The sequence below is a fragment of the Rhineura floridana genome, chromosome 6 (genome assembly GCF_030035675.1).
Source record: "Rhineura floridana isolate rRhiFlo1 chromosome 6, rRhiFlo1.hap2, whole genome shotgun sequence".
NCBI lineage: Eukaryota > Metazoa > Chordata > Lepidosauria > Squamata > Rhineuridae > Rhineura > Rhineura floridana.
This window is the reverse complement of record NC_084485.1, coordinates 73,567,925-73,582,500: the sequence shown is the minus strand read 5'-3', so window position 1 is coordinate 73,582,500 and position 14,576 is coordinate 73,567,925. Positions and strand designations below refer to the sequence as shown.

Here is a 14,576-nt window from a genome sequence, read left to right as displayed (position 1 = left end):
CTTAAGGGCATGGCCCTCAGTTTGGCAGGCATGTGCGGACATGCAGTTGGCGAGGCAACGGAAGGGCATGGCCCTCAGTTTGGCAGGCATGTGCAGACATGCAGTTCAGGAGGCAATGATGGCCTCGGTTACTTAAGGGCATGGCCCTCAGTTTGGCAGGCATGTGCGGACATGCAGTTCAGGAGGCAATGATGGCCTCGGTTACTTAAGGGCATGGCCCTCAGTTTGGCAGGCATGTGCGGACATGCAGTTGGCGAGGCAACGGAAGGGCATGGCCCTCAGTTTGGCAGGCATGTGCGGACATGCAGTTCAGGAGGCAACTGAAGGGCATGGCCCTCAGTTTGGCAGGCATGTGTGAACATGCAGTTCAGGAGGCAACGATGGCCTCGGTTACTTAAGGGCATGGCCCTCAGTTGCAATGAAAGGGCATCGCCCTCAGTTTGGCAGGCATGCATGGCATGCAGTTAATAAAGCAATGTCGGCCTTGGGTATGTCTGCTTTGGTCAGACATACTCCCGCGAAGGGTTTGGCGTGGTGTTTGACATTGGGCTCCACATCTGATTTCACTCCAGAAAAAAACAATATCCTTCACGATAGCCTAGAAAAGAATAATCACTAACCATACATGCTTTATGAGGATATGGGAAGTTGCAGCAACCTTGCTTGGTGGGGGTGGGGAGCTGTGCTGCTCTGCAAATAAATATCCATTACTTGGAACATTTTATTGGCAGATACAAGCATCTGAGTTGCTGAACTGGTTCTTCTCAGCTACCAAACAGGTCCTCCTCAGCTCTGTCCAGCTGCAGCTGTGCACTGCACTGCACTCACCTTTCCCCGGACTTGAGCCACTCTCCTTTGAGGAATTTCATATCCTTTAGGCCTCATTCTTTACAAATCTTTTTCCTTCCTGATATCCATATGTATATACCTGGCAACTTAGGATACCACAAAGTGGTCTCTAGTCCACAAACATTTACATCACAATAAATGTGTGAGTCTTTAAGGTGCCACAGTGGCCTCATTGTTGTTTTTGTTACAACAAACTATCGTGGCTAGTACTCATGACAACCTTCCCTTTAAGGCAAGCACTGAAAAAAAGCTTGCTTCAAAGCATTGACACCACAGTGCCTTTTTAAATATTAGACATGGACCTGGGACTAACTCCAAATTCATCACACAGAAAGACAATTCTTCTGTCATGTTTAATGCTAAGGAGATGACAACTTTGAAGGGGCCTTGTGAGCATATACACATGGGAAAGCAGAGTCTGAATGTATTTTCTGTAGCTTTTCCAAGGACAATCTCCAGGTTTTGTTATTTCCTTTCTTGGCACAGAATTAGCAGCAACGTCCATGATCAATTTCCAAACATAATTTTTGAAGTTTCCATAATTGTAGAAGTTGAGGTCATTATGCATAATCCCCAATGTGCATATCTTGACTGACTTTTGTACATTCTCCAGTCATTATGCATAATCTCCAACAGGCCTTGAGGGATGTGTATGCCTCTGCTGTATTTGTACATTCTCTGGGCAATATGCACATTCTTCAGTCAGTATGTATAGTCTCCAGAAAACATACTCCCCCTTTTTTCTATTTCCAGTTCAGAAGTATGCAATCTAAAGGCTCCACGCGTCAGACTGTTGCATTCCACAAGTTGGAAGGTGGTAATGGAGGGTGAACTGAGTTAGTGCACTTGTCTCCCCACCCCCACCCCCAAAGAAGGCTTAGCATAAGCTGAAAAAGAGTGGAAAGGGAGTGGTAAAATGTCATGCTAACTGGCCTAAAATGTTCTAAGATGCACAGACACAGACACACACACCAAAAATCTTCACTGTTTTTAGTAACAATCCAGTAAGAATCCTACCTAATCAGGCTAGGTAGGAAGATACTTCCTTGCCTTTCTTTCTAACGGACATGTTCTAGGACCCCTGTGTGTCTGGTATTCTGGTATCTGAGTATGTGGAGATGTCCTTGGCCTCCTAGTTAGACTTGCATTCCATGTTGCAAATTACTGCATTGGAAAGCACACTCCCTCTGTATTTCTATGGCCGTTGTTACATATTTGGATTGGAACCAAATGGATAATTTGTGTAGATATGCTGTAATTTCCTACAGAGTCCCTCTAAATTTCAAAGGATGGGCCAAATCAAATGAGGAGAAATAGAAATATCATGTCTATAGCTACACCTGACCTGTCCTATTTTTCTTCCTTTGTAATATCTACTTTCTCCCATCCCACTTCAACCTTGAACTTTCAAGCTGTTCTGTAATAACTGTGTGCCCTTTTTGAGATGATGGCATCATAGGAAAGGGAGAGAGGTGGGGTTGCAAGGCCTCTCGATTCACTCTCATGAAAAGACCAGAAACTTTTGGCTCTTTTTCAGATTTTTCCATTTCAGCTAGTCATTATAAGAACTCTCTCTCTATAAAAACAATTCCAAGGTTTCCCCCTTTTTCCTCCTCCTCCCTACCAATCCCTTTTCCTTTAGTGTCTTCTAGATTGAAAGCCTGAGGGCAGAAAATATCTTATCAATGATATTTGTAAGTCAATCTGGGAACCTTTTTTTGGCTGAAGAGTGAGATAAAAGTATTTTAAATGAATAAGAAATAATAAATAGATCCCCATTAATGCCCAAATAAATTATGCAATTGCCCATGACCTTGGAGTGTCGCAATTAGCAAATGACCTAGCGCTGCTGCAACAGGTAATTGTGGTTTGGCTTAGTTGCACACAAGTCCAAAAATGAAAGTGGGATTCTAATAGCAGACAGTGTACAACCTACAGCCCCACCACGTCTCTTCTGCCTGAAAGCCCAGACACCTTTATCTATCTTTCCCCAGAGGGAGGCAGACAGTAAATCTCTCCCATCTTTCAATAAACATGTCACCTGCAACCATCACCTCAAACGCATGGCTGTCAACAAGACTGATTCCCTGTGTGCCATGTTTACTGCTCTAATCCCTCCCAGTCAGTTTTAGTTGGAAATGGCTGAAAATACAGATGACCACATAATGACAGCATGACTGGACACACACACACACACACACACACACACACACACTGTTCTTTACAGTCATTACAAGACAGGAAAGGCAGTAAAAGGGAAACACTTCTGCAGCTCAGCTGCATAGCCACAAAGTTCATGATCCTAACTCTCTATTTTTTTAAACCTGTGTAAGTTCAGTGAATATGGCATTCTTACTTATTCAGCTAAATTAAGATTTGGCTCTGACATCAGTGGGACAGTGAATTTGCTTCAGGTTTTAGTCCAAATTTTCAAGGAGCTGTCCAAGGTGCTGACACCTATTCCCATAATAGGTTCGGCACACTGGACAGCTCCTTGAAATTTCAGACTAAAACCCAGAGAGGATTCACTGCCCCACTAATATTGCAGCCATCAGTCTCCACTTGTTGCCAGGGTCCTTGCACCCCTGATGCCTACCCTGGACTTCTATAAGCCACGTTTTTAAATATCCCACAATGCTCCAGAGCAATGATACTCACAGGTATTATGGGAAATTTAAAATGACATGTCATAGGTATTCAACTCTACTGCATTATAAGCATGCACCCAGGGGCAAGCAGCTATGACTTGCTATTTATGACAGCCATGGTTGTGCTGACTAGGGTTGTAGTCCAAAACATCTGGAGGGCCACTGGAGAAGGCTGGTTTAGAACTTTGGGCAAGTTACAAAATTTGTAGAGTATGTCACTCAGGTTCATCTGCCAATTTGGACTGATATCTCCCTTGCAATGACTTTTTAAGCTGGGTGGAGGGGAGAGGGAGGGAAATGTGTAAACGATGTGCTTGACACTTTAACTTCTACACACCCAGAGGCTCAGAAGTGAGGAAACAATTGCAGTGCGCCACCCATGAACAAGGTGCCTGTACTACAATCCCAACGCCATGTATTTATTTAAGCCAATGTGAGAATGTATATTCTGTAACTTAAAATAACTCAGGGTCTCATACCATTGAAGCTTAAGTCATGGTTTATTTTTATGTGGGGAGAGTCTGAATATTAGATGGGGAGGAGAAACTAGTCGTGCTAGGTACATGACCAATGTTAAGCCTAACAGGAGAGCTTGGGTACGCAGGGTAAGTAGAGACAGGTTCATTTCTCCCTTCCCCCCCCCCGTCTTAATAAAACTCTGCTCTGATGTGAGATGACAAAAGCCCTAGTGCTGGTCACCTCTTGCCTGAAGCATCAATTAAAATATTTCACTCCATAAAAATATCTAGCTGCATGGGAAATACAGCACAAAATAGTTGTTAATGGGAGAATGGGAAAAAAACCAGAGAAATTGGCTGCCATGTAAATGATACAAAGTCTTCAAGCCAGGAGTACAGAAAGTGACTGGGACCTCACCTTTATCTCTATGTTGTCATATCCACTTATCTTCCTCACCAAACACTGCGCCTGTGTGGAATTCATGGGTGCCACGGTCACTCAGACGAGAAAACAGAGAGAGCCACAGGGACAGAACAATGTACCTAGACCATAGCCTCTTGCCTCTGTTTCCTCCTCTCTTGTTCTCTCACTTTGGGTATGTTCAGATGACATTGTAGCTACTTCACAGGCTGCCCTGCATTGTTCCTAACTGTGTGGAGAAGAAGACTTCAGGGCCAGAATCTATGGGCCTGAAAACACTCCTTTCTTTGTCCTCCAGCTCCATATTGCCTTTTATTATAGACAAGTGGTATTTTACTATTGCAGAGTAGAGTACTTCCCTTCTGGGTTCCAGCCACCAAGCCATGCCCTTTTCCAGGACAGTCAATTCCATACCCACCCAAACAGTATTTCATCCCCCCCCCAGCAAACAATCCATGTTCTGGGGCAGCTAAGTATGTATTCAGTCTTCATTTAGGCTTTTTTTTTTTTTGGAACACAGGGTTTGTTTCAATCGTTTGTTTGTACTCCTGCAAACTTTAAGGTTCCCCCAAGCTTGCTGATACCTCCTTCTTGTGTATAGATAGTGCCATCTTGGCTGCATAAGGATTGGCACACATATAATGCATTTGCTATTAGTACCTACAATTAAGATGCTGGGTGAATTATCTACACTGCACAGACAGGATTCTATTTTGCAAGCTGAAATACATGCACAGATTTAAGAGATCTTCTTACAGCAAAGAACACCATGGAGATGGTAAGAGTACGTGTACCCTTGCAGGTCTTCTGACATGACATAGATGGTAAGTTTAAGGGAGCATCCTTAAATGTGTGTGTGTGCACGCATGCACAAACACACACATGTGCATGCACGGGTATGAGTACTAATAACAACAGCAAAAGAAGTACTGACTCTGGAACAAAGCTCAACTTATACAATCCTCATGTCTTTTAGTCTAGCCCTGGCAAAACAAAACAAAAAAACCCTAACTTTTGTAGTGGGTGTAATATATACACATAGTGGAAGGCAATGGTAACCCCCTCTGAATACCGCTTACCATGAAAACCCTATTCATAGGGTCGCCATAAGTCGGAATCGACATGAAGGCAGTCCATTTCCATTTTCAATATACACATGAAAATTCCTTTATGCATCTTGAGAATATAGGAATATAAGAAACTGCTTTATACCAAACCAGTCAAACCACTGGTCCACCTAGCTCAGTATTGGCAGTGGCTCTCTGGGTTTTCAGACAGGAAACATTGCTAACTCTACCTGGAGATGCTGGGGATTGAAACTGGGACCTTCTCCATACAATGCTGATGTTCTACTACTGAGCTATGGTTATTCAAGGGTGTAAAGCCATGTGCCTAAGAATGAGGAAAGCTTGATCAGCTGGCATGCACCAAGTGGACAGACTTATAGCTGTGGCTGAGGGTACACATGCAGTCATGCACTCGTAGTTGGGCTTATGTTTGCAATCACAATTAATTAAATTTAATATTGTATTTATACCCCACCTTTCCTCCAACAAGCTCAAGGTGGCGTAAATGGTTCTCCCCCTCTCCATTTTATCCTCGCAAACCCTGTGAGATAGGTGAGGCTGACAGACAGTGACTGGCCCAAGGTCACCCAGTGAGCTTCATGGCTGAATGGGGATTTGAACCCTTGTGTCCCAGGTCCCAGTGCAACCACTTCGCCACACTACTGAAGTGCCATTGTTGGCACACACACAAAGTGACACGCCTTGTTCCCCTTGTTGCTTTTATGTGGATCCAGCATAACGACCATGCCAACATTCCCAGCTGAGGGCAGAGCATGAAATGCAGAGTTGGTACTGCGGAGAGGGAGCTGGAGCACTTCCTGGCTGTCAGTTCCCGTTTGAAAGGAAAATCAAAGGCAGCAACACAGCAATAAGGAAAGAAACTGGGCTGATCTGAGAGGCTGTAAGAGGAAACCGAACGAAAACATTTTTAAAGCCGCCCCGAGTAATATGAATGCCTTGAATATTTTATATAGTCATTGAGTGGGGGCTGGGGGTACATTTCCATGGCGCAGCAGCCCTACCCAGCACATAGCTGTATAACCTGTCAGAATATATTTTTAAATAAATCATTTAAAAATGTGTGTTCTCAAGGGAGCAAAAAAAGAGTGGGGGTGAAGAACACAGAGGGAAGAGTTGCTGAGATAGATGCAGCTGATGCTGCGAGGGTGTAATGGAAATTTACGAGCAAATGAGGAAAGAATTAGTGTGGCGTGGCGAGGGGAAAGATGGTAAACAATTCAATGGGAAATGAATGCATGGGAAGGAGGTGCATGTGGAGAAATGGAAGGGCTAAGGAAAGAGCAGAAAGGGACCCAAGGGGGCTGGAAAATGTGCCCAGTAGGTCACATGAGATACATGTAGGGTTGGCATTATATAATGATCACAAAGATGATGAGGCATTTAGCTGCTCCTTCACTTATTTCTGCCACATCCCTTCAGGGCCTTTAGTGCCCATTCCTGCCCTTACATGCCAAGATGCATAATCCAAAACTGTGCTTATGTTCCACCATCCCAGCTGCCAAACAGTTCTGCCAATGTACTTGGCCTACAGCACTGCCTTTGGCTGCATACATGTCACACATTTAAAGCACATGATTCCCCCCCAAAGAATCCTGGGAACTGCAGTTTACCTCTCACAGAGCTAGAATTCCCAGAATGCTTAACAAACTACAGTTCCCAGGATTCTTTGGGTGGATATAATGTGCTTTAAAGATTTGGCGTGCACATAGCTTTTGTGCTTAATGAGAACCATACCTAGGGCCAGCCCTACCATTAGGCAGAGTGAGGTGACCATTTCAGTTGGCAGATGCTGGAGTGTAGCGGTGACAGCCCCCAGCTGCTCCTGCTGAACCCTCTGGTTGTGCCCTTCTGAGCAGAGTTGTGTACACTATGCATCCTCTCCTGCAAACCTGTAAATATCCTGCTGCCCTCAGGTGCAGTGGAGGACACTATTAAATGCTAGCATTAAAGGGAAGATTCAGCTGCCACTCCTAACAGCTTCTGTAGGTGGAATGGCGAGGTGCCATCTTGTCCTTTGTCTCAGGTAGCAAAATGTCTTAGGCTGGTCCTGTCCACACACAACCACCTCAGTCTGTGACAAGCCAATTGTTTCATTCCTGCTCTCCACTCCCACTGATGCAAAGTAATTCACTCTGCTCCAGAAAAATCCTGCTACTCCAGGCCTGGCCCTTCCCCAAGACCGAAAAAGTGATCTCACATCATCATCATCTGCTTTCAAAACTTCAAAGAAAGTTCACATATATTTTCTTGTTGCAATCCTTACTGCAGGGATGGGTAACCATGTTCCCCAAGGATAATCTGTCTGAATGGATTGCTTGCTTTTGGATAGCTTTTGGAATTAGGCTGAGGTCCACATAAAATTAGGCTGAAGATCCACATGTGGCTCTTGAACCACAGGTTACCTACCCTTGTTTTATAGCATACCTGGAAATGCAGAGATGGGGAAGAATTTAGATTCAGTTCGCATTTAAAGGCAAACCTACCTAATTTGCACTCTCCGAAACAATTCGTGAACCAAAACACAGCCATCCTTCGAAATACATGTACTAGTGAAAATAATATTCACAAATGCCTTATATTAGGGAATATATGTGTTTATTAGGGTGAAGCACATAAAAAGTGTACATTAGGAGAAATTTGTATTATAATGCTGATGAAGTTATGACACCTTTTTTTGGAAAAAAAATCACAAACTGATAAGAAAATGCAGAGAACTTGAACTGAATGGAAAAATGAGAAACTGAAATAGACAGATTTTGCCCATCCCTATCTCTAAGGTAGTTTAGCATTATTATCCTTATATTGCATGTGGAGGGGAGGGCTAAGGCTGATAGAAAGTGGCTTGCCTAGTGAGTTCACAGCAGAATGAGATTCAAACCAGGGAGGGATGTCCTGATTCGTAACTCAGTTGCTTGGACACTATGGTACACCAACTCAGAGCATTTTCAACCTGTTCTCTCTCAATCCCACTGCACCTTCACATCCCAATCTACTTTGCTCCAAATCATTCCCATATCTTCAGAACTTTACCACGAAGTTTCTCTCTTTCATTCCACTAATATAAAGACAGCTGGGTGTTCAATAAGCTAGTATCGTGGAGGATGTGACAGTGTGTCTTCTCTGCCCAACAACCGGTCCCCATGAGTTCCACAGAGAATCCAGTTCATGTACCTGATCTGTGAAAACAACCAGATTCCCTAATGAGAATACCCACCCCTCAAAATGGAGCCTGTTTGCAAGCTCCAACATGAAAGATGCTCATGGCTGCAACAAAACGTGTTACAAGTTTAGGAATGGCGTCTTGGCACATCTGAGCTCACCTTCTCCACCCCTGCCATGCCCCTCCCACCTGCTTACAGCCTCTTACTTGTGCACTTCTTGATGGCACTTCCCTTCTTGAGAGCATGGCGGCTCAGCTTGCAGTGGAAGTTATCCTCCCAAAATTCGGCAAACCATATGTTCCGACGGTTATTGTCCAGGGTCCTACTGGAAAAATAGCGATCGAAACCTGACAGAGAGAGAAAGGGAGAGAGATGATGGGACGTGTCTTAGAGTCAAAACATATGAGACCTGCTGCAGTTGGAAAATGCACTCTGCCACTTTCAGTGTCTAAGATGAAATGGGCTTTTCAGCTATTGAAATCAAGTGTTCGAAAGTGAATAGTTTAGAAAGGGTGCTTCTAGATGGATGTGTGGAATGGGTACTTTTCATGCAGGCAGATTTTTCAGTGTCCACAGGACATCAATGGCATCAAAATGCCAGCCTGTCCTTTTTCATTTAATCTGGTTTTCCCCTTTCTGAGGAAAATACAAAAGTTAAGGATAAAAACTTGTTGCCAACTACCCATTTGTGATCTCTCAGTGACAATTTGTAATACTGAACCTCCATCTGAAAGGACCTACAGAGGTTTAAGATAGGAATAGACAAATTGGTTTATTTCCCATCCACATCAATTTTGCATGTCATGTATTCACTCATAAATTCATTTTGTCCCATTTTTGCATTAATCTTTGAATTTTCCAATTAGGTATCCACATGAACATTCATATTTCTTCAGATATATATACCCATCATGCTGCAATTCACAGTGCCACAGGCTGGTGGCGCTGCAGTCTGTGGGGCTGCAAATTGATTATCTGGGGTGTGGAGAGTGGGACAGCAAGTGACCGGGCAGCAGCAGACAGTGGTATAGGGGAACTGTGGAGCGACTGGCTGGGGCAGCTCCAGACCTCGGCATTGCTCCCGTGAGGACTGCAACACAAGAAGGTTGGCAGCCCATTTATGGGGAAGGGGGGCAAGCTTGGCAACCGATGTGCAGAGCAGGGAGCCAAGTGTGGTAATGCCTGCATGTGTATGTGTGGTGGGGAAGCTTCCTAACCCCTGTGTGGGGGGGGAGAAGCTTGATGAGCCAGGGGGGGAGAGGGCCAGAATGAGTGGGAAAGTTGGTGGGCAGTGGTTGGGCAAGCCACAGAGTGACAGGCCAGTGCACTTCCGCCAGGCCTTGGGGTTCCTACTGTGCCACCTGGACATAAAGAAGTTTGGCAGCCTGTTGTGGGGGGTGAAGTAGAGGAGGAAGTTTGATCAGCCATTTGGGCAAGGAGAAAGGAGGAACTTTCACAACATCTTAGGGGGGAGGAGAGGAGGAAGCTTTATGACCCCTTTGGGGAAGGAGAGCAGGAGGCTTTAGGAAAGGAATCTTGGCGACCTGTGGGGGGGAGAAGAGGAGGAGGCTTGGTGACCCCTGCAAAGGGGAGCTGGGAGTGGTGCTTAGTGACCTGAAGCAAGGGGAGGGGAGAGAGGTCTTGCCAACCTGGGGAAGAGGTTGGTGCTCAAAGTGCACAGGAGCAGAACCCCTAGTAAATACATATTTTTTCATAAATGTTTTTAAATGTTTTTCTTTCAAACTACCCACCTATGTAAATGTATTTTATCCTAAATATAAATTTTTATACAAAAAAAATACAGTTTTTGAACTGAGAACTGCATTGCAAAATTCAGAGAAGTTTTAAATCCGAAGCATAACTACATTCCAATCCACACATCAGTCTGAGAGGTGGGAATCAGGTCTGTTTGTACTGGAATTTGCAAATAACAAATTCCTCAAACATTGAGGACCTTTAGAAACTTTCAGCTGCATATCCAGTGCAATGATACTCAGATACAAATTCCAACCAATTTGCACCATAGATTTAGACGTCCATTCAGAATGGAACAGATATGTATGTACGTATGTATGGTGTAGTGGTTAAGGTGCTGACTATGACCTGGGAGACTAGGGTTCAAATCCCCACATATTCATGAAACTCACTGGGTGACCTTGGGCCAGTCACTGCCTCTCAGCCTCATGAAAACCCTATTCATGTTGCCATAAGTCGGAATTGACTTGAAGACAGTACAGGCAGGCATGGATGGATGGATAGATGGATGGATACCCAACTCTCAAATGAGTTTTTTTCAGTTTCAGTGCCACCAGTTCTTTATAACCAGTAAGCCCCTTTTCAGACATTCTTCCCACTACATGTAACTACCATCATGAAAAGGAGTTAGCAAAGACAATGTCAGTCCATTGGCCTCACCACCTTTGTTGGGTCCCCATCACTGGCTTCATCACCTTCCACATGTTGGGAAGGTGAATTTCTGCAGCAGGGAGACTGCAGTGATACAGAACTCTGATCTTCCATATTTCTTCATTGTGTGCTGGGCCTCCATGAGTCTCTCTGCTAGAGACTTTCACCTTTCCAACATGTGGAAGGTGATGAAGCTGGTGACAGGGATACAATGGAGAGATGGAGCTAACGGGCTCATCCTCATTATCCCACATGCAAGATGGGAATTGTATTTGGTGTGGGGATGATGCCAGAATTGTGCTGTAGGGTTTCTAATATACAGGTTGATAAGGAAAGCTTAGTTACCTCTCACATTAATTCCACTCCACCTCATAGCATTTCTGAGAGTGTAACTAAGTAACATAACATTATTGGTTAGGCAAGACTGTTAAAGGATCCGGCCAGACAAAAGCAATCAAGGAGTATATGGAGAAGGACTAGTAAGGGTTCTGGGGCCCCGACAGACCTCAAGGGCCACATTTGGCCCCTAGGCCTCAAGTTTCTCACGCCTACCACTGGGGAGATCTAGGTTCACATCTCCACTCATCCATGAACCTCACTGGATGATCTTGGCCAATCTCCATCTCTAGGCCAAACCTACCTCGAGGAGTTGTTATGACAAAATGGGAAGGGGGACCATATATGCTGCCTCGAACTTCTTGGAAAAGGGGGGGTATAATTGTAATAAAGAGAACAAAATGCAGACTTGTGTAACCATTGAAGAAATTTAAAAAACAGACCCAGACACATGAGAAAGAAACCACAAAAACGTAAGTGTTAACTTACAGGTATACAATTAAAATACAAGTGTCCAGGCTTAGTCACTTATAGCTATTGTTTTAACACTACAAGTCCGTTTGCAACTCTGAAGCCAAGTTTTCTGCACTCTGAAACCCAGGTGCACATGAATTTCACAGCCTGAAGCCAGCTGAAAGTCAAGCAAAGAATAATAGGCAGCCTGGAAAACACCTCTTTTTAAAGGAAAACAAATGCATGTGGCGGGTATGAGCCTGTCACTCCTCAAGCCTATATTGTTCTGAGCCAGTCTCCTGCAAGTTCCCACGCTGGTAAAGGCTTAATTAACCATGCATATTTTAGTCACGCAGAACACAAACCTAATTTCCTTGGTATAAGTGGATGTCAGAGGGGGGTAAGAAAGAGACAGGAAAGATGGTGGCTTTGTATCTCTCCCCCTGGGGTTCCGTCTGGCATAGTCTTATTAATTGAGCAGATCCTTTAATAGGCTTGGGGCACTTGAAAGCTCTTTCCTTTATAATGAATGGCACCTCTACAAATGAAATTTTGGTTGTGAGCAAAATGTGAGTGCACTTTGGTCAATAGATGGAAAACCATGCTAATGTCTTTGTTGTTGTTATGTGCTTGCAAGTCAATCACGACTTATGGCAAACCTATGAATCAGCGACTTCCAATAGCATCAGTCCTGAACCACCCTGTTCAGATCTTGTAAGTTCAGGTCTGTGACTTTATGAAATCAATCCATCTCTTGTTTGGCCTTCCTCTTTTTCTACTCCCTGCTGTTTTTCCCAGCATTATTGTCTTTTCTAGTGAATCAGGTCTTCTCGTGTCCAAAGTATGATAACATCAGTTTCATCATTTTAGCTTCTAGTGACAGTTCTGGTTTAATTTAGTCTAACACCCAATTATTGGTCTTTTTTGCAGTCCATGGTATGCACAAAGCTCTCCTCCAACACCACATTTCAAATGAGTTGATTTTTCTCTTATCTGCTTTTTTCACTGTCCAACTTTCACTTCCATACATAGAGATCAGGAATACCATGGTCTGAATGATCCTGACTTTAGTGTTCAGTGATACATCTTTGCATTTGAGGACCTTTTCTAGTTCTCTCACAGCTGCCCTCCCCAGTCCTAGCCTTCTTCTGATTTCTTGACTGTTGTCTCCATTTTGGTTAATGACTGTGCCAGGGTATTGATAATCCTTGACAAATTCAATGTCCTCGTTGTCAACTTTAAAGTTACATAAATCTTCTGTTGTCATTACTTTAGTCTTTTTGACATTCAGCTGTAGTCCTGCTTTTGTGCTTTCCTCTTTAACATTCATCAGCATTCGTTTTTAAATCATTACTTGTTTCTGCTAATAGTATGGTATTGTCTGCATATCTTACATTATTGATATTTCTCCCTCCAATTTTCACACCTCCATCTTGGTACAATCCCGCTTTCTGTATGATATGTTCTGTGTATAGATTAAACAAATAGGGTGATAAAATACACCCCTGCCTCACGCCCTCTCTGATGGGGAACCAATCGGTTTCTCCATATTCTGTCCTTACAGTAGCCTTTTGTCCACAGTATAGGTTGCGCATCAGGACAATCAGATGCTGTGGCACCCCCTTTTCTTTTAAAGCATTCCATAGTTTTTCATGATCTACACAATCAAAGGCTTTGTTGCAATCTATAAAGCACAGGGTGATTTCTTTCTGAAATTCCTTGGTCCTTTCCATTATTCAACGTATGTTTGTGATATGATCTCTGGTGCCTCTTCCCTTTCTGAATGCAGTTTGGATGTCTGGCATTTCTCGCTCCATATTTGGTAACAGTCTTTGTTGTAGACTCTTGAGCATTATTTTACTTGCATGGGATATTAAGGCAATAGTTCGATAATTACTGCATTCCTTGGAATCTCCTTTCTTTGGAATTGGGATGTATATGGAATGCTTCCAGTCTGTGGGCCATTGTTTAGTTTTCCATATTTCTTGACAAGTTTTGTCAAACTTTGGACAGATTCAGTCTCAGTAGCTTGTAGCAGCTCTATTGGTATGCCATCTATTCCTGGTGATTTGTTTCTTCCAAGTATTTTAAGAGCAGCTTTCACCTCACATTCTAAAATTTCTGGTTCTTCATCATATGGTTCGTCCGTGAATGAATCTGTCATCCTGGCATCTCTTTTATCGAGTTCTGCAGTGTACTGCTTCCATCTTCCTTTTATTTCATCTCGTTAGTCAGTGTGTTCTCCTGTTGATTATTCAACATCCCTACTCTTGGTTTGAGAGCCAGTGTGGTGTAGTGGTTAAGGTGTTAGACTATGACCTGAGAGACCAGGGTTCGAGTCCCCACATAGCCATGAAGCTCACTGCCTCTCAGTCACTGCCTCTCAGCCTCATGAAAACCCTATTCATAGGGTCGCCATAAGTCGGAATCGACTTGAAGGCAGTACATTTACATTTTATTCTTGGTTTAAATTTCACTTTCATTTCTCTACTCTTTTGGAATAGGGCTCTTGTTTTTCCCTTTTTGTTGTCCTCTTCTATTTCTATACAGTAACTATTGTAATAGTTCTCTTTGTCCCTACATACTAGTCGCTGTGTTGTTGCATTTAGGGTTCTAACTGTGTTTCTGTGTCCTTTTGCTTCTGTTTTCCTTCTCTCTTTAACCATTTTAAGAGTTTCTTCAGCCATCCATTGAGGTCTTTCTTTTTAACTAGAGGTATTGTCTTTTTGCATTCTTCCCTGATCATGTCCCTGACT

The 14,576-nt window shown here is 43.5% G+C and overlaps 1 protein-coding gene across 14 annotated transcripts in view; it reads right to left on the bottom strand.

The window, feature by feature from the left end:
• The window catches only part of GRM4 (glutamate metabotropic receptor 4), a 603,968-nt gene that overhangs the window by 112,390 nt on the left and 477,002 nt on the right, over window positions 1-14,576 (bottom strand). For all 14 annotated transcript variants that reach the window (XM_061632388.1, XM_061632386.1, XM_061632382.1 and 11 more), the window contains one exon: window positions 8,832-8,972. In XM_061632388.1, coding sequence (XP_061488372.1) covers window positions 8,832-8,972 — 141 coding nt within the window. The remainder of the gene's footprint in view (window positions 1-8,831; window positions 8,973-14,576) is intronic.